We start from the raw sequence: 24495 nt of genomic DNA on the forward strand, positions 1-24495 counted from the left end.
AACTGCATGAAGTAAAGAGGGAGAGCAGGGAAGTAATGCAAAGATGCCTCACAGCTCCAGCTGAGTTCAGCAAGGACCCCTGCATGGGTGGGAACCCAGCCTGACTGGTAATCAGGGTGTTTTGGTAAAAGTGGTGGGGGACAGTGGTTAAGGGTACCTTAGTGTCCTTGTGCAAGGTGCAGAGATGGGAACAGAGGAAAGCCTTTGGCGAGTTTCCTTCAGAAACCCTTCCAGAAAAATACCTGGAATTAGGTTTTTCAAAAATCCAATTGCGTTCTGTTTGTGAGATACCAATGGGTACCTTGAGTCAGCTTTAGAAGTGAGTTAGTGGGGAGCAGCCAATAACAGGATGGTAATTTCTGTCTGAAACAGCCTAAATGCCCTCAATTCCCAATCAGAATCTCAACAGAGGACACTTGAAGCTAACCCCTTTCCCCAGAAAATGATGTATTTTCAAGAAAGCCAGCACAAGGTGGCAGGTCCCCTAGGACCAGTATTAGGCCACTTGTAATTATGGAGGAACTCATTCTGGGCAGTCTAAATTTGAAATGCTTTTTCTCCTCTGTCCTGTTGATTTTTTTGTCTTTTTCATTGTTTTGTGTGGAAAATTACCTGTCCTTTTCTCCTGTACCAAGGGTTTTTCTGGTCATGGCCAACAGAAAATGGGTTCCAACCACCATGGCCAGATCATGTCGGTGCTGCTGAGAGGAGCCAGATGTCTTGAGCAGTGCCATCTGTGACATTTATCCCTAAGACTCGTGGTTTGCAATGTACCAAACACTGACAGGCATTGCCAGAGGACTAGGAAGGACTGCTGAGCCAGCTGGGTCATTCACCATAACCCATGGGGAAAGGCAAGAAGGACAAGGCTGGACAGCTTATTCAGAATATTCTTAAATCACAAAACCCACAGTGCCAACAACTTCTTACATTTTGGGGGGTTTGTTTTGCATTCCTGTTGAGGAGAAGGTAAAGGAATTTTAAAATGTTATGAAGGAAGGCTTGTATGAGACTGGCTAAGGTGAGGCACTGGATTTCACTGCCTGGGATGATGGTGGGATCCAGCTCTGGAGCCTGGATTACCCTGTCATGTACAGGCTTGGCTATCATAAAAGGATTGACACAAGTGTGATTCATGCTGCCTCAGCCAACAGGAATGACTGGGGTGGTCTCTTGAGGACCTTTCCAGTCCTATTCTTCCACGCCTCACAATTGTTATTTCTGTCCCTTTTGACCAGTTACAGTAATGACAATCCTGCTCCTGACTGTTGACTTCATGCTGCCATATTTCTCTGTGCCATATCTGAACTGCTTTAAAATCAAGCCTCTGCTGATCACAGACTGGCCAGCATACCACTGGGACTCTGCTGTATTTGTACTGCAGAAAAGACTTGCAGCAAGGTATTTTTAGTTAAGCCCATATGTAGAAGAATGTTGTTACACACTAGAAACAGATTGCAGTCCAGAGCAAAACAAAACGTGGAGAAATAATCATTATTCACACAATCACATACATATATATAGCATAATCACCCACCAGGCTGTCAAATGAGGCCAAAGCCTGTTGCATTTTTGGCAATCAGTAGGCAGTAGCCATGTGTCCCTACCAGAAAGACAGGATTTGACCTACAACAGCACTTGGGGTCAGCATGGGATAAGCCTGATGGGAACTGGGCTACTTTTGACACTATCCAAGATCTTCTCCCCAGGACATGTCAATCCATGACCTCAATCAGCCATGGCAAATCAGGGGGGCAATAATGAAGTTTAACCCCCACACACATGCCCTCACAGATTCACAGAATGGTTGAGGTGGGAAGGGACCTCTGGAAGTCACCTGGTCCAAGGCCCTGTTTGGACCATCCAGAGCAGACTGTGCTGTACCATCTCCAGCTGAGCTATTCTTTCTCATATCTTTATTAACTTTTTTTTTTTCCTTAAGTAATGTGCTAAACCAATCAAAACATCTGGGGAAGATGTGCAGTGATGAAGACTTAACAAGATTAAAGAAAAAATGCAATAATTTTTTTTTTTATTCTGGTCACATGGAAGACATCAGAAAGCATCTGATAGGCAGCAAATCAAACAAAAAAGGCACAAGCACATATGCAAATACACAAATACATTAAACATGAGAGGTGGGAGGAATGCCTTAAATACCATTCAAAACTGACTTTCACTAAGCAGCAACTGAAAACATCATTGATGCAACACTGCAAGAGTTGGGCCTCATTTTTCCTCATATGGGTTTGACCATTATTTGATCTTTACCTTGTTCCAGGCCACTCTCTTTCAGACTGACAGGCTGCTGCTTTATTTGGAAATAGAAAGAATGTCAAGACACTTTCATGAGGGATGCCTTGTGATGGGATGTTCAATTATTTTAGGAGCCCCTGGCAGGGTCTTGGCCCACACCATCTGATACTCTCCCAAACAAGCCCCAAACACGGGAGTCAGTGCTGTCCCAGCAGATGCTGTGGATGCAGCTCCACTCCAAGGGTGAGATGGTAGCGGTGCAAGACCAGGCTGCCCTGTTCAATTTGTTCTTGGAACAGCTAAAAACCGTGGGCACATTTAATTTAGTACTAAAGGTGTGGCGTGGAAGTCTAAGATGGAATGGGTGAGCTTCATAAAACCAAAAGATTTATGCAGCAGTAAAGTGAAAAATGTCTACCACAGGATCAAGAAAAGTGATAATTTCTGTGTTTATTTATCCCAAGTAGTTAAACATAATGTGTCTAGAAAATCAAATAAGGCTTTCCAGACAAATGAGATCATGCAGCAAGCAGGTTTCGCTGGACTTCATATGAAGCAAACCCTAAAGACCCCAAAACACACATTCTTTATCCCACAAGGATCACTTTTTTGATTATTTAGCTTGTGCTGATGCATTTGAAGAGCTTCCCAGTGGCTGCTGAAGGGGCTGTTACCCCCACTCTATGTGGTACCACTGTACCTTGGCTCTCAGCTAACCATCCTCTCCACACCACCATGGTGCAGCATCAGTGATTGACCCATGCTGCATGTGCACAGGCTGCCAAACCTGAAATTTGACTCACTGTATAATTTGGTTTAGGAGGTACAAACCTGCTTGTAATGAAAATTTTATGTTCTGTGACTCACACTCCATTGAAGTTTATACAAGTATTCATGGTCATGACATTTATTAGCAAAGTAACTGGTACCCCTCTGGTTATTTAAAGCCAGCTAGAATTATCTTGATGAGTTTTCTTGGCTATTTAGAGCCAGTTAGAATTATCTTAATGAGTCTTCTTGTTAGGAGTTCTCAAATAATCTTATCTTCTCTATACAACAAGAGCAGTTCACACTTACAGACAAAAATAGGTCTCAGTCAACCTACAAATTCCAATTACAGATTTTATGGGTTTGGACATTGCCTTTAGAATAAGCTATTGAATAATATATTAGCAAATTGCAGTGATAACCCTACAAAGGTGTTCAAAATTATTTTCTTTTATGTATTTCTTTCCACCCATGTTATTCCCTTCAAAATACAAGGTCTAATTTTTCTCCTTTTTCACAGTATTTTATTGGAGTCCAAGAGTGTTTATCTTTCCAGTCATCTATTTGCACATCAGAACATTGCTGAGAACAAAAAACTTTTGTTTTTTAAGATAGCAATTGACAGATAAGAGCTTTAATATAATACAGCCACAGAATTATTAGTTTTGGGCACAACAGCATCAGCAATGACACATTCTTATCCAGTAGGGTTGTTATAGACCCATTGGAAACTTGGCACAAACAGGGATACCTAGATTTAATCCTTTGAAATTGTATCTAAGGTCTTCCTTCCTGAACCTCTTTAAATTTCCTGAAAGCAACAGACCAATACTAAACTGTTGAATTACATTTCTGGAGAATTCCAAGATTTTTTCCATACTTTACTGAAGAAGTTACATTTCAACTAACACAGTTTTACTTTAAAATACCTTTTTTTAAGCCTGTTCATAAGATATTTCAAAACAACTTAGGTAAAAGGTATAATATAAATAAACATTTTTGCTCAGATTAACCAAAAAATTTTCCTTTAGGCTTATGCTTGTTCACAAACAAGTCACAATTCTGTGGCTTTTTAAGAAAGATGCTGAAGAAAATTACTTTATACTTTGCTTGTCCCATGGTCTGTGCAATACATTTTTACACTAACCTCAAAAAGATGGTACTCTTGGAAGATGAACCATAACAACTTTGAAATTTGCTTCACGTGAGCAGAAAATTCTTTTGAAGTCTGATGATAAATTAAATTATGGATGTTAATGCAATTTCATCTTGTTATCCAGTACACACAGTTCTTCAAAACTTAATCAAGAACAGGCACTGAATTTTTAAAAATGGATGTTATTTATTAAAAAATTAAATGGAGATTATGCTCTAAGTTACAGTGGTTTTGCTACCTTAAAACCCACCATGAAAAAAAATATAGCTCTTTGATACACTTTATCTTACCTAATATATTTTTCACATAGCTTGTTCTATGTGAATGGTAGCAAGGATGACCCTAAAAGCAAAACTAAACCACTTTGTCCCAGCCTAAAGGCAGTGAGGAAACCACCAGCTGAGGCAGTCAATTCCTCACTGTTAGAGACAACTTTCAATTACCTGAGACCCTTTCCAATTTACTAAAGTAAATTGAAATTTACTTTTGAAATCCTGCAAACATCCCAACAACATTGGAGTATCTGTGCCTGCCCATGGTGTCTTCCTAGTGCTTACTATACCAGGCAGCAATGTTAGGAGCAAGGAATGGAGCTGGGAAGGAAAAGGGACATGCAGAGATAGGAAAGATTTTGTTTGCAAAAAGGATACTTGAGAGGAAAAGAAGGTACACAGAGACTGTAATGACAAACATCTGAGAATTCAAATATAACGCTAAATTTGCAGTTTTGTAATATGACTCTGTAGTAATATATGTGGTCTTTTAAAAGAGCTGGGATTGTGGGGTTTTTTATATGAATGGAAGTTCCACATGGAAGAAATCAATCCCTTCCAGTAACATACCCAGCATCCATCACCTTCTCCCCCAGCTTACACTGGTGGTAACAAGGGGTTGCCGGGTCCCAGCTGATGTCTCTTACATGCATTTATTTTCTCCTGCTATAGTGTATAATACACTAACATCTCCACCTTCCAAAAAGGTGGGAGGACTTGGGTCTTTTTTCCTTAGATAGATGTGACAATATGAAATAGGGATAGCTAACTCATCACTTGCAGAGGATGTGCCAGTTCCCCTTCCAGCCCCAGAAAACAGAACACGGGAGCCACTGAAGAAACTGTGCTAAAATAGAGGGAGAAAGATCAAGATCAGTAAGAGCTGTTCCTAACACCACAGTGTGAGACACACCTGGCACAAGAAAAGATCAGGCTTCCTGGCACTGAGGACGACGTAAACCAAAATTAAATTCCCTGAGCACTTTCCACCAAGCAGAGACAAACCTGTAATCCCAAGAGGTTGGTCTGACAGACCAGGTAAGGCAGATATGACAGAGCTAATGAACCAAGATGTGAAGATGGTAGCTGGAGAGTGAGGCCTGGCCTTGAGTGGGCCCAGTTTGGAAAACCAAAAAGAGGTTTCATGCTGGTTTGCTTTTCTTCTTTCTTGAAAAGTATCCTTTGCTTTGCAGGGCAGAGAGGACAAACCCATCTCCAGAACAATTATCTACCTCCCAAGCAAAGTCATGAGATAAGTATGGTAGAAAGTGGCTTCCTCCAGTACAACTCAACTGGTGCTCCTTAGATGGGACCTGCAGCTGGGGATCTACCGTGAGAAATGCTCACTCACCGATGAAGTTGAAAAAAGACAAAGTCATTGAAGCAAGACTATTTATTAATATAAACAAGTCAGCTGAGTCAGGTGCATCTCACTGAGGAGGCACACCTCCCCTTAAAATGCACAAACAAAATGCCCTTCCCTGGCCTGTGGGATTCCCTGTCCTTTTTCCCTTAGGCTGAGTACTCAGGAATTCACATTCTTTCCAACCACTGACTGTGCTCAAACCAACACCTCCTTCCTCTTCGCCCTCCTCTCCCCAGCAACCAGCATCAGTTGGCTCCCCTTCTCCTCCCCCTCACACTCACGAGACCTGGCCTTGTGCTAGTTACACCTTTGCCTAGGTGACATGTTCTTATGGCTGGTTACAACGGCTGAAACAAAACATTATTTTATCCCTCACATCTACCAAGTGTTTTCTCAGCTGTGACAGCCTTGGAATCATCATCATGAACCATTTCTGCTTCTGGAGGTTCTTCATCATGAACTGATAAATTCAGTGACAGACATTCATCATCTGCTCCAATTTCCAGTATGACTGGCAAAAACCACCCCCAGGAGGTCGCAAATCGGGTCCAGTATCTTGTGGTTTAACCCAAATTGCTCCTCAAGAAGCCACTTTCACACACTGAAAGGCAGGATTTGGTGCTGAGCCAGACATTTGGGGTCATATGTCCCTATGTGTACAGGATGAAACAATTTCAAGCACTATCCTGCATCCATGTGCAGAGTTTAACCATGCAGCATGGGTCTGGGTCCTGTTAGCCACACCAGCACCTTTCTGGCTGCTGCTCTGGACCAGAGCCTGCTGGGTAGAGACAGACAAACCTCCATGGTTTGTGGGGGTGCAGGGGAGAAGGCTGCAGCACGTGGGCACAAGCCAGGTTTTCTCATGACAAATGATGGCAATGCAGAGGCTACAAAGCAGCCATGACTGTAGTTACCTGTTGCACTTAATACCTGCAGTTCCTACTCAGCAGTGTGCTTGGGAATTCATCTCTGGAGCTGTTAACACAGGCAGTGTTACTGAACTGCTCCCTCAGGCCATTTTCAGGAATGGCAAAGTTTACCCAAGGGACCTCAAGGACTCTCAAAACTACAGCTTCTCCTTTCTTCTGACTTTAGTGTTAGACAGCACAGGTCTTGCAGCAAAATCAGGAAATTTATAGGGTAAAACTTGCTGTGCATCAATCAATATCCCAGTCTCCATGACATTTTTCTTAGTTCGGGGCTAGAGTCCTGTGCAATGAACATCATCTGGAACTGCAGTCTGGACGTTAGCAGTAGTCCAGAAGGATATTGTATATCCCAAGGGAACAGATTTAATTAAGTGCAATCTTCCTCTGATTCCTTCACATAACAGATTCCATGAATTTTCTTAATCAGAAGCCTAAACTTGTGTGGCTGACACTCCATGGGTTTGGAAGAGAGCTGCAAGGATGTGAGGAAGGTGTAAATTAAACTAGGTCACATCAAGATTATTCTAATTTATTTCTTCCTGTGCTTGCAGAGTTGGCTTCCACTCCAGCTTCTGCTCCAAGCACCCCAGCTCGTAACTTAAACTAATTAGATTCCTGAAGCAAAATTCATGCTAATGTGTGGGCAGAAATACAAATACAATTTTACAGTATGACTGCCCATCAGAGATGCTCCATTCTACCTTATAGCCCAGTGCCCCTGCAAAACCAAAAGTGGTGCATAAAACACCCCAGTGCTATGGCACCAGTGCCCATCTGCACCCTCAGGGAGCTTCTCTGGGCAAAAAGCAAGTGCTTCAGTGGCACAAAAGCAGGAAGGAATGGTCAGCACCCACCTCAGGGGGCATCAGGATGAGGGTTTGGTTTTCATCCAGGACAGGAGCAGAAAGCCCTGCTCAAGGGGATCGAGGAAGGGACAGAGATGTCAGGTTTCTTGGTGGTATTTCCCTCCCATGGACACTACTCATCACTGACCATGCCAGCCTCTGAGCAGGAGGAACCACTGGCACCCTGGAACAACTGGCATCCACTTCCACATGGGAGGATGCCACATCATGCAGGCCAGTGGCCCTGGGAAAAATAACTCATCAATCACTAATGGAGAGTCACAGGAGATGCTCCTACTATGTAGGAGTAGATGCTAAAGAACAGCTGAGCAGGGGGCTGTGGTTTATTTTTAATCTTGTAAAGTATATTTGCCTTCCACATGATCCTTTCATTCTTCCTCTCCCAGCACATGTAAATAGAGAGACAGTAAATGGCACATTCAGGTCCCCACAGACTGAGCCCCAGCACAGAGCTGCTGCAGATTGAGTGTTTGCTGCAGCTGTCTCACAGACCCACCTGATTTCACAGAGACTTCTTCCTTTTCCTCATACCCCAGGGCAAGGTCAAGTAAGAGCCTGCAGGGCAGCCCCACAGGCACTTTTCTGCCCATGCTGCTTATCTTGGCTGACAGATCCATGCACAGCACGGTCCAAGACCACCACACATTTGGCCACTGAGGAAAACCTCTGGATACAAAACCCCTTTCTAGGTAGAATCATGTTTCACTTCTGCAAAGTTTATTGCCTAATCTACAAGGGCTCTCAAATAAAGTTTATGAGCCTGTAAATGCTCCCTGCCACAGAACGGCCCCAGGAGCCAAGGATAACCTGTGTGAGCTTTACTGCAGCCTTTTAACAGGAGTGCTGGGATGTGGTGCAGGCTGCTCCAAGGGGCTGTAGGGAGGGTAGCTGTGGAGCAGAGAGGCTCAGCTCCTCACTACAAACATCACCAGCTGCCCTTCAGCCCACAGCTGCTGTGGTGGCACTCAGGCCAGCTGGCAGCTGGGGTGTCCCACATGGATGGACACTGCCCTGGAGGTATTTGCTGCCCCTGAACCAAAATCTACCACCCTCTCATGATCTTATGTTCTTGCCTTTCATTGCAAGAGCCAGGCAGTTGTGATAAAATTAGGACAGCTGCTGCTGACAATTAATTAACTTCAGATAAGGTCTTCAGGGTGGCCATTGGGAAATAAATTAATTCTGTTTAAGCCAGCACTGTGAAGTTCCCCTGGCAATCTCTGCCAGACCTCACTCTGCCAGCAGGCACCAGGCAGTCAAGCAAGGGGCCCTGCTGGCTTCTGCTTGCAGGGCTGGGTCCCCACCAGCACAGCACAGCACAGCACAGCACAGCACAGCACAGCACAGCACAGCACAGCACAGCACAGCACAGCACAGCACAGCACAGCACAGCACAGCACAGCACAGTTCTGCATAGCACAAATGCTGGCACACTCTGCCAATGGACTGCAGCTTCATCGTTTTCTGGGTTTATTTTAAATGGATGTTTGTTCTAGTGTAGTGTAAAACACTGCTGGCCCTCAGGGAAGGTGAATCCCTGCCCAGCATGGCACAAATTCCACCTTCATTCTAATTCACCCTCCACTCACCTGTGTCTATTACTTCATGCAGAAAGAGCAGAGAATGGGACTTTATAGGTGCTTAGCACACCAGAGCCACACTTCCAGTCTCACATCTATCAGGCACTGACTGGGCCCAATGTTTCCAGTGGCTCCCCATGATACTGAAAGAGGGCAGTCTTGAACTGGATATTGGGAAGAAATTGTTTACTGTAAGGGTGGTGAGGCACTGGAACAAGTTGCCAAGAGAAGCAACCTGGAAGTGTTCAAGGCCAGGCTGGATGAGGCTTTGAGCCATCTGGTTTAGTGGAAAGTGTCCCAGCCCACAGCAGAGAAATTCGTGCTAGATTATCTTTAAGATCCCTTCCAACCCAAACTATTCTGTGATTCTGTGCTTCTGTACTCACCAGTATCCCATGTAAGGATCTGCCTTCCCATCTTTGAGGTCTATGGAAAATGCTTCTCACCACAGCCATCCATCTGCACAAGCAGTATTTGTGTTGAACATCACTGATGCATGTGCAATTGCGGTATACTTCCATTTTTCAGCCTCACAAGCTAAAGTACTTCTTTGGAGGGTAAAATTGCCTTTCCTAATTCTGACCAAAAAATTTACTTTCTGTGTGGTTGATGTGAGACTAACCAGACCCTGTTAATTTGGACCTACACGCAGCAGTAACAGGGAAATGAATTAGCATGACACAAATGAAACAGAAGTGGCAGCAATTGGTCTCTGTTTTATGGGCTTTGGGTAACATCATTTGAGTTTAAAATACGGTCAGAATGTGCCAGTGCTGCTACTTCCACCTAATGGATGTGGAAGAGAAAGTTTTGTTTATGCAGGTATCATACCACAAAGTACAGCAGCACCAAGAGTAAATGTAAGTTAATATTCTAAGTAACAGAAGAGCTTTAACACACCTTTCAAGAACCTCGTGTTTTTTAAAGTATGCAAATCTAATCGGCCTAAGGTGAATAAAATCAGCCAGGAGGGGTGGAGGGCAGTGAGTAGGGGAAAGAAAAATTAAAAATCAAGACAGCTAAAAATACAATTATTTTTTTAATTATACAGAGGAATTCTTATCCAGTGACTTAGTGTTGCAAACAGGCACTGCAGTAGGCCATGTCCTACTGTGAGAATCCCTGCATTTATCTCAGCAGCATGCAATGTTTCCCCATGAATTTGTCTGGCCTCAACACCATACCAAGAGCCATAAAACATCCTCCCTGCACCAGATGCAGGATGTGCATCCCATGGCTGGGGCCACTGCCTTACAACCTTATAGTTCAAGAGGACTGGGTGTTACAAGGAGGAAGGCTCATCACCTTGTCCCTCTGCTTCGTTGCAGGGCTTGTGGCATTGGCCAGCTGCTGTCCTTTCAAAGGTGCCCAAAGGCATCCTCACTCAGTTCTCAAACCCTGCACAGTGTGGGAGAAGCTTGGAAAATATTTTTTGGCTTTACACCCTGCTCTGCTATACAAGGAATTAAGCAAACTGGACCAGCTTCATGGAAGGGGCTTCTAACAACAGGAATCTTGGAGAAATTAACCAAGTAATGCTTTTTTTCCATGATGATGTTAATCCAAAAATGAGGCACATATGGTAGTGGCTGTAGGACCCCCCATCCCATCAGCCCATCCCACAGAGGGATGACTAAGCAGGAGACAGAGGGATGAGTGAGCAAGGAGCAAGGCAGCTCTGTCAGGGCTTATCGTAACACCTGTCTCTGAAGCTAGCAATTTCACACACTGCGAATGAAGTAATTTAATAAAAGCAGTCAGTTCTCCAGTCAGTCTAATAAGCTGTAATCTAACTCTATTTCCCTTCAAATTGAAAGAAAAAAGAAATCAATAACTGAAATGCAAGCCTCATCTCACAGGGCAGAAATGCTTGCACTAACAACTCTAAAAGCTTTTGCAGGATATGAGTGACCACACAAATTCTGTGTATGATGATCACTTCTGTGGCACTGCTGCTGGCATCTAAGCAATGAGGAGTGAATGGGCTGTCACTCCCACTGCCACCAGCACATTTTTTGCTTGTCATACTTTTCCTACCCAAGGCATGTCACTGCCTTCAGGATTCCCCAGCCCTTCCCTGAGTGGTCTCAGTCTCAGGAGGTGGCTGATGTGCCACTGCAGTCTGCCTTCAATTAATCTCTCAAAACCACCTGTGAAACAGCAGACAGCCCATCCCATGCTGGAGATGGCCCGTGGCAGAGGCCAGCAGTGGTGGCCATCATCAGCACACAGTGGGCCCTGGACAGGCTGCTTGGTACCAGGCCTGCAGACACAGCACAGGTGCAGAGCCTGGATAACCTCCTGCATGGCAAGGCCACCAGCTGGGAAAAGGATTTCCTCATAAAACAACCCAAGTGTATAATCTCTTCAGAATCATGTCTGTGGGCTAAGGAATAGTGATAGGGAGGCAGACTTTCCCTGAAGCTCTCAAGTTCAGCTTAGGCTGCACTACCAGAGGCTTTTGTCAGATCAGTAAAAAGAATCTGGATGTTGAGACTTGTTCTTAACACTTCTGTTGGATCTGCCAATTGACAAGAAAACAAAATCCCACCAACTCCTCTGTTCCACCCAGAGCCTCCAGTGTGATTTTGGGAGCCTCATCACTAAAAGAAGTAACTTATGGATGACCTAAAAGAGGACTTTGTTTGAGGGGCTTGTAAAAAGCACACCAGCCTCGAGAGTGGGCAGCCCCCTCTGAGTCCTGGCTGGGGCAAGCAAACATGGTTGTGGTCAGCATCTGCCCCAGTCTGACAGGCCAGTGCTTCACTGCAGCCTTTCCTCTGGAACTGCCACTGCACACTGGGATCAGCAAGAGCCAAGGCCAGGCCAGGCAGGACTTCAGCCTGAGCTGCAGCTGAAAGGGCACAGCAGCACCCTGCCAGCCATCACACAGAGTGGGCAGAGCAGCAACCAGCTGAGCTGCTTACAGCATCCCAGTGGCCTCATTTCAGTAGGAGTAGGAGTAGCATGCGACATTTAGGAGAGACTTTCAGGGATTTCGAGCCTTTGAGCAGATCACATCCAGCTGTCACAAATTTTTTTCTGACATTCACTAGGCACCAGAGTGACAGAATCCAAAGTCAGTCCCTGCTGGTGAAGTCACCTACGAACCCAAAATAACTTTTCATCAGTCTGTTGATCATTTTTCATAATATTCTGGCGAGGACCTCCCCCTGCCTCTGCAGCAAGAGGCATTTCCTAAAGGAACAGACAAGGCCTTGAAACAAGCCCCAAAGATGGCCTGTTCTCATGGTAGGTGTCAACACCTCACCCTTAGTGCCAGGCTGGTCCATGCAGTTCTCTGTGGTAGCTCTCCTACAAGCTCACTAGATATGCTGCAGCAGCTATGGGAGGCCATTCCCAGGGTAACAGTAACCAAACAGCGGACTACAGCACAAAAAGGGATTGATGATACAGATTTGTTCCTTTGAGTCCATCAGCAGCCACACTAGAGCCAATGCAGTGATGAATGGTGCTGCCAAAGCAATAGAAGGAGGAGGACATTTCCCAGGTAAGCCCTTCAAGCATATTTGTAAGAAGGATCTGCAGGGCAGGAGCACCTGGTCAGCAGCACTCCACAAGAAGCTGTGATATTGGCAGCACTGCTGCCTATCATGGAAATCTTGTGTCTGTCACTTACAAATCCCTTTACTTCATTTGAAGGGTCAAAATTCATCAGGGAATTCCCTAGCCTGTCCACGTGAGTACATTCAAACAGCTAAATGCCAAAGTTACTGTTCAAAGCAGAAATGAGTGCTCCACACTGGCCAAAAGCAGCCATTCCTGACATTTACCTGCATTTCAAACTGAAAAAACTTTAGCTAAAGTTAGCAGAGCACAGTTCTATCCTCAGGGCAGCCCTGGCTCCTAGAACCAGATCATGTACGATGGGATGGGACCACTGCCCATCTGTGCCCAGGCCACAGGAAGCAGGGCAAGGCAGCAGCTTTGGCAAGCCAGGAATAGCATCTCTTAATAGCAATGTTACAGTGTCCACCCAGCCCTTCTGCTCCAGGGAGAGTTTACTAAAAGCTGACACTCAACAGCTTTTCCCCTCGGCTCTGCTGGTGTGTGTGGTGTGTACGCACACGCCTGTGTGCCAGACGTGTATCCCCGTACGCACAAGCACACAGTCTGTACGCACACAGGAACATTCCTGAAGGCACACAAGCATCCTCCCAGCAAAAACAAACTCAGCTACATGCAATATTAACACATCAGCAGCGCCAGAGACTGAGTCCTAGAAGGAGCTCTAGATAAGAGTGACAGAAACATTAATATTTGCTGACTCAAGGGCTCCACCAGGAGGAAAAACCAGCCCAGATCATCCCCTCAGGAAGGCTAGAAGAAAGATGCTCCTCTGGCAGCCTGGGTGACCGGCAGGGAGGCCATGCCTGCTCTTTCAAAGCTTTCATCATTCAAAGACAAGGATAAGAAATGTGGTGGAAATGGATCAGCACAGTGTCAGCTGGCCAGGGATTAGCTGCAGTTCTGTGGGTGCTGCCACACAGGCAGCATCCTCACCTGCTGCAAAAAATTCCAGTCCAGAAACACTAAGAAAGAAATTGCTAGCTGCCCTGCCTTCACCCACTTTCTTTTATTTCCCAACACGAGCTGGGAATACTCACTGACACACTGCACTCTGCAGTGGTTTCACAGCCAGAGCACAGCGTTGGGAGCATGATGTCTGCTTGTGGCTACTGATAACCAACTCATGGGATTTGCAGGAGGCACATGTCTGCTTGAATGGGAACAGTGGGAACTCCAGAGGCCACTTTGGAATTTAAAAGGGGCAATTCTTCCCATGAGCCTCAGCTCCTATTGCAGCCCCCAGAGAGAGGTTTCCACTCATCTGACCCTTGCAGATATGTTCTTCATCACGAGATAAACACCTCCAGGAAGCACCTTCTCTGTCACACTGGCTACAGTGATGTCACACAGCAGCCTTATTCCAACCCAGACCACGTACACCGAAGGGATGCTTCGCACCTTCTCTCCCACACACACCCCCATCAGGCTTTTTTAAGCTTGATGGCCACAGCATGAGACACACGGAGCCCTCAGAGGCTCATTGGGTTCTGCCCCGTGCGCAGCACCAGTGGAAGAAGGCACCTTCATGCCTGTCTCAAGGAGGAACAAAGGGGCTGCAGGAACAAGACTTGAAATGGCAGCCCTGAGAGCGCATACACATGCAGGTGTGAAGCTGTGCCAGTCCACACCCAGGTGACCAGCACTTGGCTTCAGGCAGGTGCCTGGCTGGCCCAGTTCAGGGCCTGCAGCTCATGATGCTGTGCCCAGGCACTCAGGGTGCCTGCCTGTATCAAGAGCATGATGCCCTTGATACATCGGGTACCACGCACTGACAATACATTTTTGGAGCAGTTCTTCATTGAGTCTTACAGACTCCCAAAATATTTCTCCTTGTGTTAGAAAACCCCAATTAAAAACAAACCAACCAACCAACCAACCACCAAACCCACTTGTTTGCTCACTAGATTGCAAAACCTATTTCCAGGAACAAGAAAGAGCAAGTCAAGAGCTCCAAAAAGTGCAAGACAATATAGGGAGCACTGATAACTTTCTCCCACAACCCAAAAGCTGTGAATACTGACTTACTCTGTCACATCCTAATTTTATCACTTTAGATTTCACAAGGAAGCATGTAACTTGCAAATGAAGGCATGGGCTTCCCCACACTCAAATTTTATTGAAACTACACACATATTTTACACACAAATTGAGTGGGAGCCAATGTACCAGACTTTGGTATCTCATATACATTTACAGAACCTGAGCACATTGCAGCTTCATATTAGAATACTCTCTATATTCTCATCATAATTCATGACTCAAAATAAATTCTTTTTAGTACTTTCAGTGACATAATAGGTTCCATTACTCCAACAGCAGATCAATTTACAATATTTTCACTTTCTCCCCTTATCAGCTAAGTGTTTCCAAAAGGTGCTGGGTTTTCCCTCTGAGTCCACAGTTGTCCTGCAGTTCCAGCTTTCCGCTGTGTTCTCAATGTTCCCCTCTGCCCTCTTCCAAATAACTCATACAAATGATGCAGGCTCTTCTCCAGGAAAAAAGAAAGCTGTTCCATTTCCATGCTCAGTACATACTCCTGATCTTTTAAAGAGACTAAAAAAAACTAAGTCAATTTTGCTGCTTATTTTTACAGCAGGGAGTTGTCCACTAGGAATTAAGTGCTAAGGCAGTGGACCTGTTTCATGGAACTCAGGTACCCAGGATGATGGCTGATCTGGGCTGGCAGGGAAATAACACTTACACCACCCCATCACTGATAACCCTGGGCTGTCAGTTTGGCTCATGCCAGATGTATCAAAAGCAGCACAAAATGTTTGCAATGGTATGACTTACAAAAGCACTTTCACAAAATGCTGAAAATTATGAAAAATGCTTGGGTTTAATAAAGTGGAACCCTTTGTCTAGCTCTTGTACACTCACTTCATCTTGGAAAAAAAAAAAAGAACCCATCTATTTGCAGATAAACCAGGTACAGCTAAATAGCATGTCTTCTACCCCAAGTACCACTGCAGCATGTTAGCCACTCCTCAATCCCTCCATTATCTGCATGTGATATCAAAAAATTACAAACAGTTTTCAGGCACACAATCAAAAACCAAACAACAGTCCTTTGTAAGACGCTGCTACTCCATACTACTTCTGGGCTTGTTTTTGAAATGTTTAATACCTTCTTTCAGAAGCTGTTCTGTGACAATGGTTCCAATGGTTCACATCAAACACACAACCTGATGTACCTTCACACGTTATTGGGTGCTTCCTTACATCCAGAGTAGTCTGTTTGTAGCACCTCAAGGAATAATCCCTTGGAATGACATGTCTTCTCACCCCTTCAATGCACAAGTACAACCAAGAAGGGGAGAATATCAAACCACCCAGCACAACAGGGGGAGATGGACAACACCCAGAGCTGGCTGTTTCAGTGTCAAGTGATTACAAACAAAATTACAGACTACTTAATAAGGCACTTGATCAGTGAAGCAAGGAAAAACAGGCAGCAGAAGCCAAAGAACTACAGGATGTGTTTTTTCTCCACTGTTAACAGGTGTGCCTTTTCAAGAATCGTTCAAAGGCCACTGACCTGTTCAGTAACAGCTGTAAGACAAGAATTACATGTATTTGAATTACATGCTTACCAAGACCCACCAGTTTTCCAACCAGAATAAAAATTGTTTCAGACAGAATCTAGGTTAATGGGGAGATTACACTTAACTCATGGGTTTAATAATATTCTATAGTTCAGACCTCATTAAGGTCTTCTCACATTCAATTATTACTGTACCTGCAACAGGATGAAACAGAAGAGCTTTTACTCCAAAACTACCAAACAGACCAAACCTACAAACATGAAAACAGAAAACAGGAAAATAATTTATAGTGATGTTTTTATGCGGAGTGATACCTCATCTGGTTTTCATATTAAAATACCATAACATGAGGTAAATATGCAGTTTGTTTCTTAAACAAACATCCACGTTTGTGACATGTGACACTATCCATGTCATCTTTAAAGACAGCATTGACAGCAGACGAGTCAAGGGAATCTTAAAAAGGTCATCCTTCTACAAAGCCATATAAATTTTTTACAGATGATCCCCCTTTTTTTTTCAAATGATACAGAGAGAAATATATTTACTCCTCTGACAAACAACATGAAAACCCAGGAAAAATATCCCAGTAGACTCTGATTTCCATGAGAAGAAATTAGAAGAAATTAATTAATTTCACAGCATAAAGGGAGATAAGGAGAGGGAAACAGTCACCATTCATTTGCCAATTTGTCAAAAATCTGCATCCAGAGTGAAGACATTGTCCATTGTTTCTGCCATGACAGCAAAACGCTGATATTCTGAAACCCGCTTCTCAAAGAAATTTGTTTTTCCTTCCAGAGAAATATTCTCCATGAAATCAAAAGGATTTTCTGCATGAAAGACCTGGGGAAGGAAAACACACTGATGGTTCTGACAGGGAAATAATGCTTTAAAAACCCCATAACAAAAAAACCTGTCAAACGCTTTCAAACTAGACCACCTCTGGCTGCAATATCCTGTAGGATCTATGGACATCTATCTAAGTAAATTCAGTACTGCCACTCCCAGGAGTTTGGTCTGTGGTGAAGTTCACTTTTGCAAGGTGCTTGCTATTCTTCAACACTGCAGCATCTGAGCACAGCTTACGTTTCCCATTACAAACTGAGCTGAGCAGCTGAAGGGAAACAAAGGCCTAAATTGTTCTTGCTCTTTTACAGTGAAGCATAGGTATGAATGCTGTGGTTTCAGCTGTCACTCAGAGGAAGTCCATGTGCTAAATATGACCTGCTCCCCAGCATGACAAGGGAGTGCTTTGTGCTGGCAGTTCTGGGCTGCACTGGAAGACCAGCATTTGGGGCAATTGCATCTCTTACCTTTGAGAACCCAAGCTCCATTAGTAACCGGTCTGCAACAAATTCAATGTATTGTTTCATCAAGGTGCAATTCATTCCAATCAGACCCACAGGTAACGCCTCAGTTAGAAACTCCTAGAAGTTAAAATACAGATGACCTTTAGAGAAATGAAATTTAAGAAGAAAAAGGAAAGAAGACACCTGTGTTTCACCGTAACATACTTCGTGATATTCCAGGCTCCCCAGGAAATTGTCTGAATAAATAACTTGCATCACTAAATTCAACAAATATCTTCTATTTTCAGTAACCTCCTTTATTTTTAGCCTGTTATTCTGGAAAAGGCACAAGATTTTTATCACTGCCCCTCTAATCTGCCTTTCTTCAATGCCCCAGTGTAAGCTTCAGTGTAAGCTTAAGCTCCAACTTCAATAAGTTTACAGACCATACTAGTGGGAGCAGGAATAGATCAATAAATCACTGGTTTTTCTGGCTTCCAGCCAATATAGAATGGCAGATCAGAGGGCAATGAAATATATGAGTGCTGAACCCAGTCATGTGTATGTTTAGGCACCATCGCATACCTGTCAGTCTTGTGAGCATTTGTCATCATCACAGTAGTTAGATAACAACAGGAAAGAAAACTAAACTAAAATCCTGCCAAACACTCAGCCATGCAGAAACTTGTGTCTGCAGAAGTGTGGCACTTCATGTGAAAGAACCTGACATCAAGCTCAGGAAAAGCCAGAAGACATGATACTCGTGGCCAGAACAGACCCTGCCTTCTCCTGAGGACAAGCAGAGATGTGAATACAATAGGGAGACACAAAGATCCTGAAAGGACAGATGTAAACAAACTCCTCTCTGAGAGACAGCTGCAATTGGACTAGATGATTATTGTAGGTCCCTTCCAAGTGAAATTATTCTATTCAATATCAAGTAAGACAGCTTTTCTTCCTTTCTGTCATTAAGGAGAAAACCAGCTGCCAGCTTTACCTCCACCCTGTTGCTTGACAACTGAAACAGAAAGTCTCTGACTCTTATTGTCACCATTAAGGATGAGGGAAGGAATGGTATAATTTGTCAGGGATCAACTCTGAGCCAAGTACCAATCCTGAAAGTTACAAGTTAATTTGTTTATTTTCACACCTCAGACTGGGCCTGTGCTGCCCACAGTGTGGTCACAGCCAGGATTACCTGCTCAATTTCTACAGCATTAACGATGATCTCACGGACTCGCTCTTCTGACGGTCTGTTCACTAAATAATGGAACATTAGACAAGCAAAATCACAGTGTAGACCCTGAAATCAGAGAACAATATAAAAAACAGTTAGTTTTCCCATCTTCCACATAGTTCACTCTTATTTTCAGGTAGTCTCATTTGGATTGAAGTTTCCCAGCCTCCTGTTTTTATCAAAGTCTTAATGTTATCACATGTAGTGTAGACTTGTAGTTTACAACCCAGTAACATCTCAAATCTAACACATGCCACTATCCCAAAATAATGTTCAGCACACACGTTTCTCAGGAAAAATTTTTCTGAGGACTCCTCTCTACTGTTAGTGATCCCACACAGAGCCTTGCTGGTCTCTGCCTCCTGTCAGGGAGGATTTTGCTGAAAGACTTCTACATCAAGACCTGCAAAACTACTTGTGAGTCAAAACAGGCTGTTTACTTCCTCTTTGAGATACTTGATTTAAATTCCTTCAGTAGCATTTCTTCCCTTGCTTCTCCCAACAGCATTTTCAAAAAGGCAGATTCAGATTAAAGTCACCAAACCCAAGATTAACAAATCATCTCTGCCCCAGCTAAACTCCCCTTCTCACTTCACCCAGCTATCCTACACAGAGCCTAGTAAATTGTGCTCCTTTCCAGGATTTCCAGAAAAGTTTCCCAAGGTAAGAAAACATCAGGAGACAAGCAGCCCCAGACAGCTGCTCCAAGAGGCACCTCAGCTTCTCTTTGACTTGCCTGGGTACAGCTTGATGGTCTTGCTTCAGCCATACCCACCACTGCCAGACTAAAGAAGCACTGTGCTACCATCTCTCAACTGCAAGGTGGTGGTTACAGCCAATAAACACCAAGACGGCACACCCAGAGTGAAAACCCAACAGAAAGAATTTGGCAGACTATGGGCTACCAGACTATCCAAAATTATCATTAGCAAGTGTCAAAACAAAACCTTGGGGCTGACCTACTGGAGAGCTGTTCTGCTGCAAAAGACCTGGGAGTCTCAGTGGGTAACAAGTTGACTGAGCCAGCAGTGCCCTTGTGACCAGAAGGGCCAGGGGTATCTTGGGGTACATTAGGAAGAGTGTGGCCAGCAGGTCAAGGGAAGTGATCCTCTCCCTCTTCCCATCCCTGGTGACGTCACATCTGGACTGCTGTGTCAAGTTCTGGGTCCTCAATAAAAAAGAGACAAGGAGCTACCGGAGAGGGTCCAGCAGTGGTCATAAAAATGATGAGAGGTCTGGAGTGTCTTTTTTATGAGGAGAGACTGCAGGAGCTGGGCCTTTTTAGTCTGGGGAAGAGAACACTGAGAGGGGATCTCATTAATGCATATAATTATCTCAAAGGTGGTGTCGTTGTTTAGGAATGGCACTCCCCAGTTCAGCACCCCTACCAAGACTCTCCCAAACCAGATGCCACTTGCTTGCTCCCTGCCCCCACCAAGACACCCCCAGCTTCCCCTTGCCCTTTCCTGCTTTGCGGATGGAGGCACAAAAGGTGAAAATCATGGGACTGGAAACAACTATGAGATAACAAAAGGAACAGTAACATCAATATGAACAACAAAATGTATAAGACAAAGAAGTTATTTAAATGGAAAGCCCATGACAAATACCCATCTGCTTTTCCCTATTACATTTTTTCCCACTGGAAGGAACACCCTTCATCTCAAAAGGAGGAGAGAGTCCCTTTTCCCCACCCCTGTCAATGACCTGAGATGGTACCCAACAACATCTTATGGTCTTAGCATGCCCACACAGCTCCAGGCTCCACACCCTCACAGCTACTACAAAAAATTAACTCTCTTTGGCTGAAGCCAGGACAAGTAGGTGCCAAGAGGATGGTTCCAGACTCTTTTCAGTGGTGCCCAGTGACAAGATGAGGAGCAATGGCTGCAAACTAAAACACAAGAAGTTTCACCTCAACATCAACATGAGGAAGAACTTTGTCGAGTGTGACAGAGCACTGGAACAGGCTGCCCAGGGTGATTGCGGAGTCACCCTCTCTGGACACATTCCAAATGCACCTGGACATGTTCCTGTGTCACCTGCTTCAGGTGACCCTGCTTGGCAGGGCAGTTGGACTAGATGATTTTCAGAGAACCCTTCCAACCCTTACAATTCAGTGATTCTGTGAAAACCATTTTGGAGAGGCTACAAAATCCTTGTGATTAAGGTCATGAAACAACCCTGAAATAACATATTTGGGAAATATCCCCCCTCTCGTGACCAACTGCATTAGCTGCCTGCTGCAAGGCTCCCCATGGTCTTATCCAGGGCAACACTACCAGCAGGATGCAGGACATGCCTGGCTTCTCCCATGAACTGGTGTGCTCTGCTGACTGGTGATCCCACCAGCTTTGCACCTTTAAGTATCGGAGATGCACCAGCTCAGGAAGAGCCTGGGAACAGAGCCAGCAGCTCAAAAAACACATTGAGTGTTAATCAGTTATCTGTCCAGGTGCACCAAAAAACAGTTTGTAGTTTTCCATTGTGGATTCTTTTTACTGCCACTGGGTTTCAATGCAGGTGCTCTGTGCACCAAGCTTTAACCCTCATAACAGCACTGCAGCTGGAATTATGCCAGCAGAGCTCAAGAAAATTTTCATCTTTTGGTGCTCAACTCTGCAGAGTAGTTACACTCAGCTATAAGTGATCCTTGTAACAAACAAATCCTGCCTCGCTCAAATGGATCAGTTCATGATGACTCACAGAAGACACAAGGAAGGTAAAGGCTGAAGAACTATTTGTTTTTCCTTACTCATCATATTATTTTCTTCAAAAGTGTCTTTTAAAGACATATTTTAAGATATCTCATTTCAAAGCAATTTATCTAACCCATGAAAATTACTTCCATTATAAAAAAGCTCTTTATACATTAAGACCAACTCTGCTAAATTACAACCACTAGCATGTTTATACTGCATACAAAACTGGTCTTTCTACTTTTTCAGTGCTGACAGTGACCTAAGTAGTGCAGTGCACAGTCCCCAGCCATAAACAACAGCTGTCAACTTGCAGGAAGCAAGGAAAGGAAGAAGCAAGAAAGAAAGGAAGGAAGCAGTGAAAAGGGGCAGTTGTAAGCACATATTCTGTCATACTTGGTGTGATGACATGCAGCCCCTCAGACACAAGTTAAGAAGCACTACCCTCAAAGGCAGATCTGTAATTGCCCCCTCCCAGGAGATGCTATTGCTGTGCAGCAACACAAGATCATGGAGAAGACTGGTATCTCACGCTTCTGCAGCAACCTGCCACAGCTGCCTCAGTGATGGATGGAGGTGGCTGTCTGCAAGCTCTGTGACCCACAACCAGGAGCAGGTGGGGAGTGCTATTTGGAGCCCACCTGAACCTGCCTGAAGAAGCTGAGGCACAGTAAATTTCAAGAGTCACACATTATCCACATTCTTGCTACAGATAACCCCCTCTGCAGCTGGGGACCATGCAATTCCACCCCACTTCACTTCTTGAGCAGCTGGGCCTTTCCCTCCCTTCACAGCACAGGAAAACAAACATCCCCTTCAATCTAAAAAATCCATCTTTTTGAGGTGCTCTAGCATGTCCAGAGAAGAGCGACAAAGCTAGTGAAGGGTGTGGAGCACCAGTCTTATGAGGATTAGCTGAGGGAGGTGGGAGTGTTTAGGCTGAAGAAAAGGAGGCTCAGGAGAGACCTGAGCTCTCTACAACTAGCTGAGAAAAGGTTGTGGTGAGGTGTGGGTCAGTCTCTTCTCCCAAGCAACAGGACAAGAGGAAATAGCCTAAAGTTGCATCAAACAAAGGATTACATTGGATATTACAAAAAACTTCATGGAAATTGCTGTTAAGCATTAGAATAGTCTGTCCAGGGAAGTAGTTGAGTCACCATGCCTGAAGGTATTTAAAAGACATGGGAACATGGCACTTAGGGACTTGGTTTAGGGATGGACTTGGCAGTGGCAGATTAACAGTTTCATTCAGTGATCTTAAAGGTCTTTACCAATCTAAATGATTCTATGATTCTATAATTATTGGTAAAAGTCTGCTTCTTTCCCCTTCCTCTGTCAAGACTATGGGTTCTTCATGAATATAATTCTACCCTTCCCCAGGAAACTCACTTTTCTTCCCAAACAGTGTGCAGGACATGCCACATTACCTCATCTCTGCTAATAAGTTCATTGGAGAAAGTCAATCCAGGCATCAAGCCCCTCTTCTTCAGCCAAAATATAGCAGCAAAGGAACCCGAAAAGAAGATGCCTTCCACTGCAGCAAAGGCAACCACTCTCTCACCTGTTTAACATAACACATTTTTGTTAGACACAAATTGCAGTATTTCTCATCAGCAAGATGAACTATTTGCATCAGACAGAGTGGTGCTGGAGAGGAGCAATCCCCTCTGCAGCACCAGATGCTGTCTTTGACCACATCCGTCAGCAGATCCTGACACATACAGGGTCTACACACCCCACAGCACTCAGCCATAGGGAACCCCAGCAGAACTGAAGAACCAGGGAGCCCCAGCAGAACTGAAGAACCAGGGCACCCACTGAAACTATCACAAGTCAGAAGCAAAAGAATTTAATTGTCTGAAGTGTCCAAGACATTAGTACTCCATTATCTCTGTCTCCTGAACGGCAGGAAAGCAGCTGTGTAACTGACAGCCAAAACTGAGAAAAAGGCCAATCTCTTATAAATTAAACAAAAAACCCTATACTACAATTTCTTCTTGTTGGAAATCTACATAAAACCATATTCTTACAAGAGTGAAAGACTACAGAACGTAAGACACAAATAACTATTCATGTTATCCCACCTTTAATCTGGGGAAAGCAAGGCATTATTGGTGCCAGTTCTCCCTGTTCTCTTCATGAATGTATTTCTTCAAACTACAAGACCGTCTGACTGTTTAGTGAAGCCACATCATTCAGTACGGGTCATTCAGTATAAAGACAAAAAAGAGCACTTTTCATAACATGATTTCAGGGGGCACTGCCATTATTTTATTTCTCTGTCTGAAGATAAAAACATACAAGCTCACCAGAACTTACTTCTAGTTCTTTAGTTAAACCAGAGACACAGAAGTCACTACATCTCTGGAGAATTTAATTTCATCTTCCAGGGATGCAGCTTACTCACAGAAGGTCAGGTTGTGATACACAGTAGAAACAAGAAACAAGTAGAAAAAGCTACACACCAAAAGTGGATTCTCGGTCTTCAATCCACTTCAGAGCCCAGTCTGCTTTCTTCTTAACACAAGGCATTGTTTCAATAGCATTAAATAAGAAATCCCTATAGAAGAAAACAGAGACAAAACATCAAAATAGTGATTTATGTAAATCTGCCCTGGTTGTCCCTTCCAGCTCCAGGATCCCATTATGCAAGGCTCTGAACTAACCCGAGTAAGAGACCATTCCCATCCCAAAGAGGTGATGATCTGTCCTGCTTTTGTCTGGGATAGAGTTCATTTTCTTCCCAGTTTCTTGTACAGTGCTGTGTTTTATATTTAGAATGAGAATTATATTGATAACATATTGATGTTTTAGTTGCTGCTAAGCACTGTTTACACAAAGTCCAGGACTCTTCAGCTTCTAACCCTGCCCCACCTGTGAGCAGGCTGGGGGGAACAGGAAGCTGGGACAGGACACAGCCAGGACAGCAGACACC

At 44.2% G+C, this 24495-nt stretch overlaps 1 protein-coding gene across 6 annotated transcripts in view; it reads right to left on the reverse strand.

Annotated features, from left to right (window-relative positions):
• The window catches only part of RRM2B (ribonucleotide reductase regulatory TP53 inducible subunit M2B), a 98861-nt gene that overhangs the window by 65600 nt on the left and 8766 nt on the right, over positions 1-24495 (reverse strand). For 4 of the 6 annotated variants that reach the window (XM_058830526.1, XM_058830523.1, XM_058830525.1 and 1 more), the window contains 5 exons: positions 24026-24120; positions 22988-23121; positions 18823-18927; positions 17649-17762; positions 14871-17178 (listed from right to left, as the gene is read on the reverse strand). In XM_058830526.1, coding sequence (XP_058686509.1) covers positions 17026-17178; positions 17649-17762; positions 18823-18927; positions 22988-23121; positions 24026-24120 — 601 coding nt within the window. In that variant the 3' untranslated portion in view covers positions 14871-17025. Of the gene's footprint in view, positions 1-14870; positions 17179-17648; positions 17763-18822; positions 18928-22987; positions 23122-24025; positions 24121-24495 lie in introns of those variants that run through there. The other 2 variants (XR_009276756.1, XM_058830522.1) reach the window with 2 other exon arrangements.

The sequence above is a fragment of the Poecile atricapillus genome, chromosome 2 (genome assembly GCF_030490865.1).
Source record: "Poecile atricapillus isolate bPoeAtr1 chromosome 2, bPoeAtr1.hap1, whole genome shotgun sequence".
Taxonomy (NCBI): Eukaryota; Metazoa; Chordata; class Aves; order Passeriformes; family Paridae; genus Poecile; species Poecile atricapillus.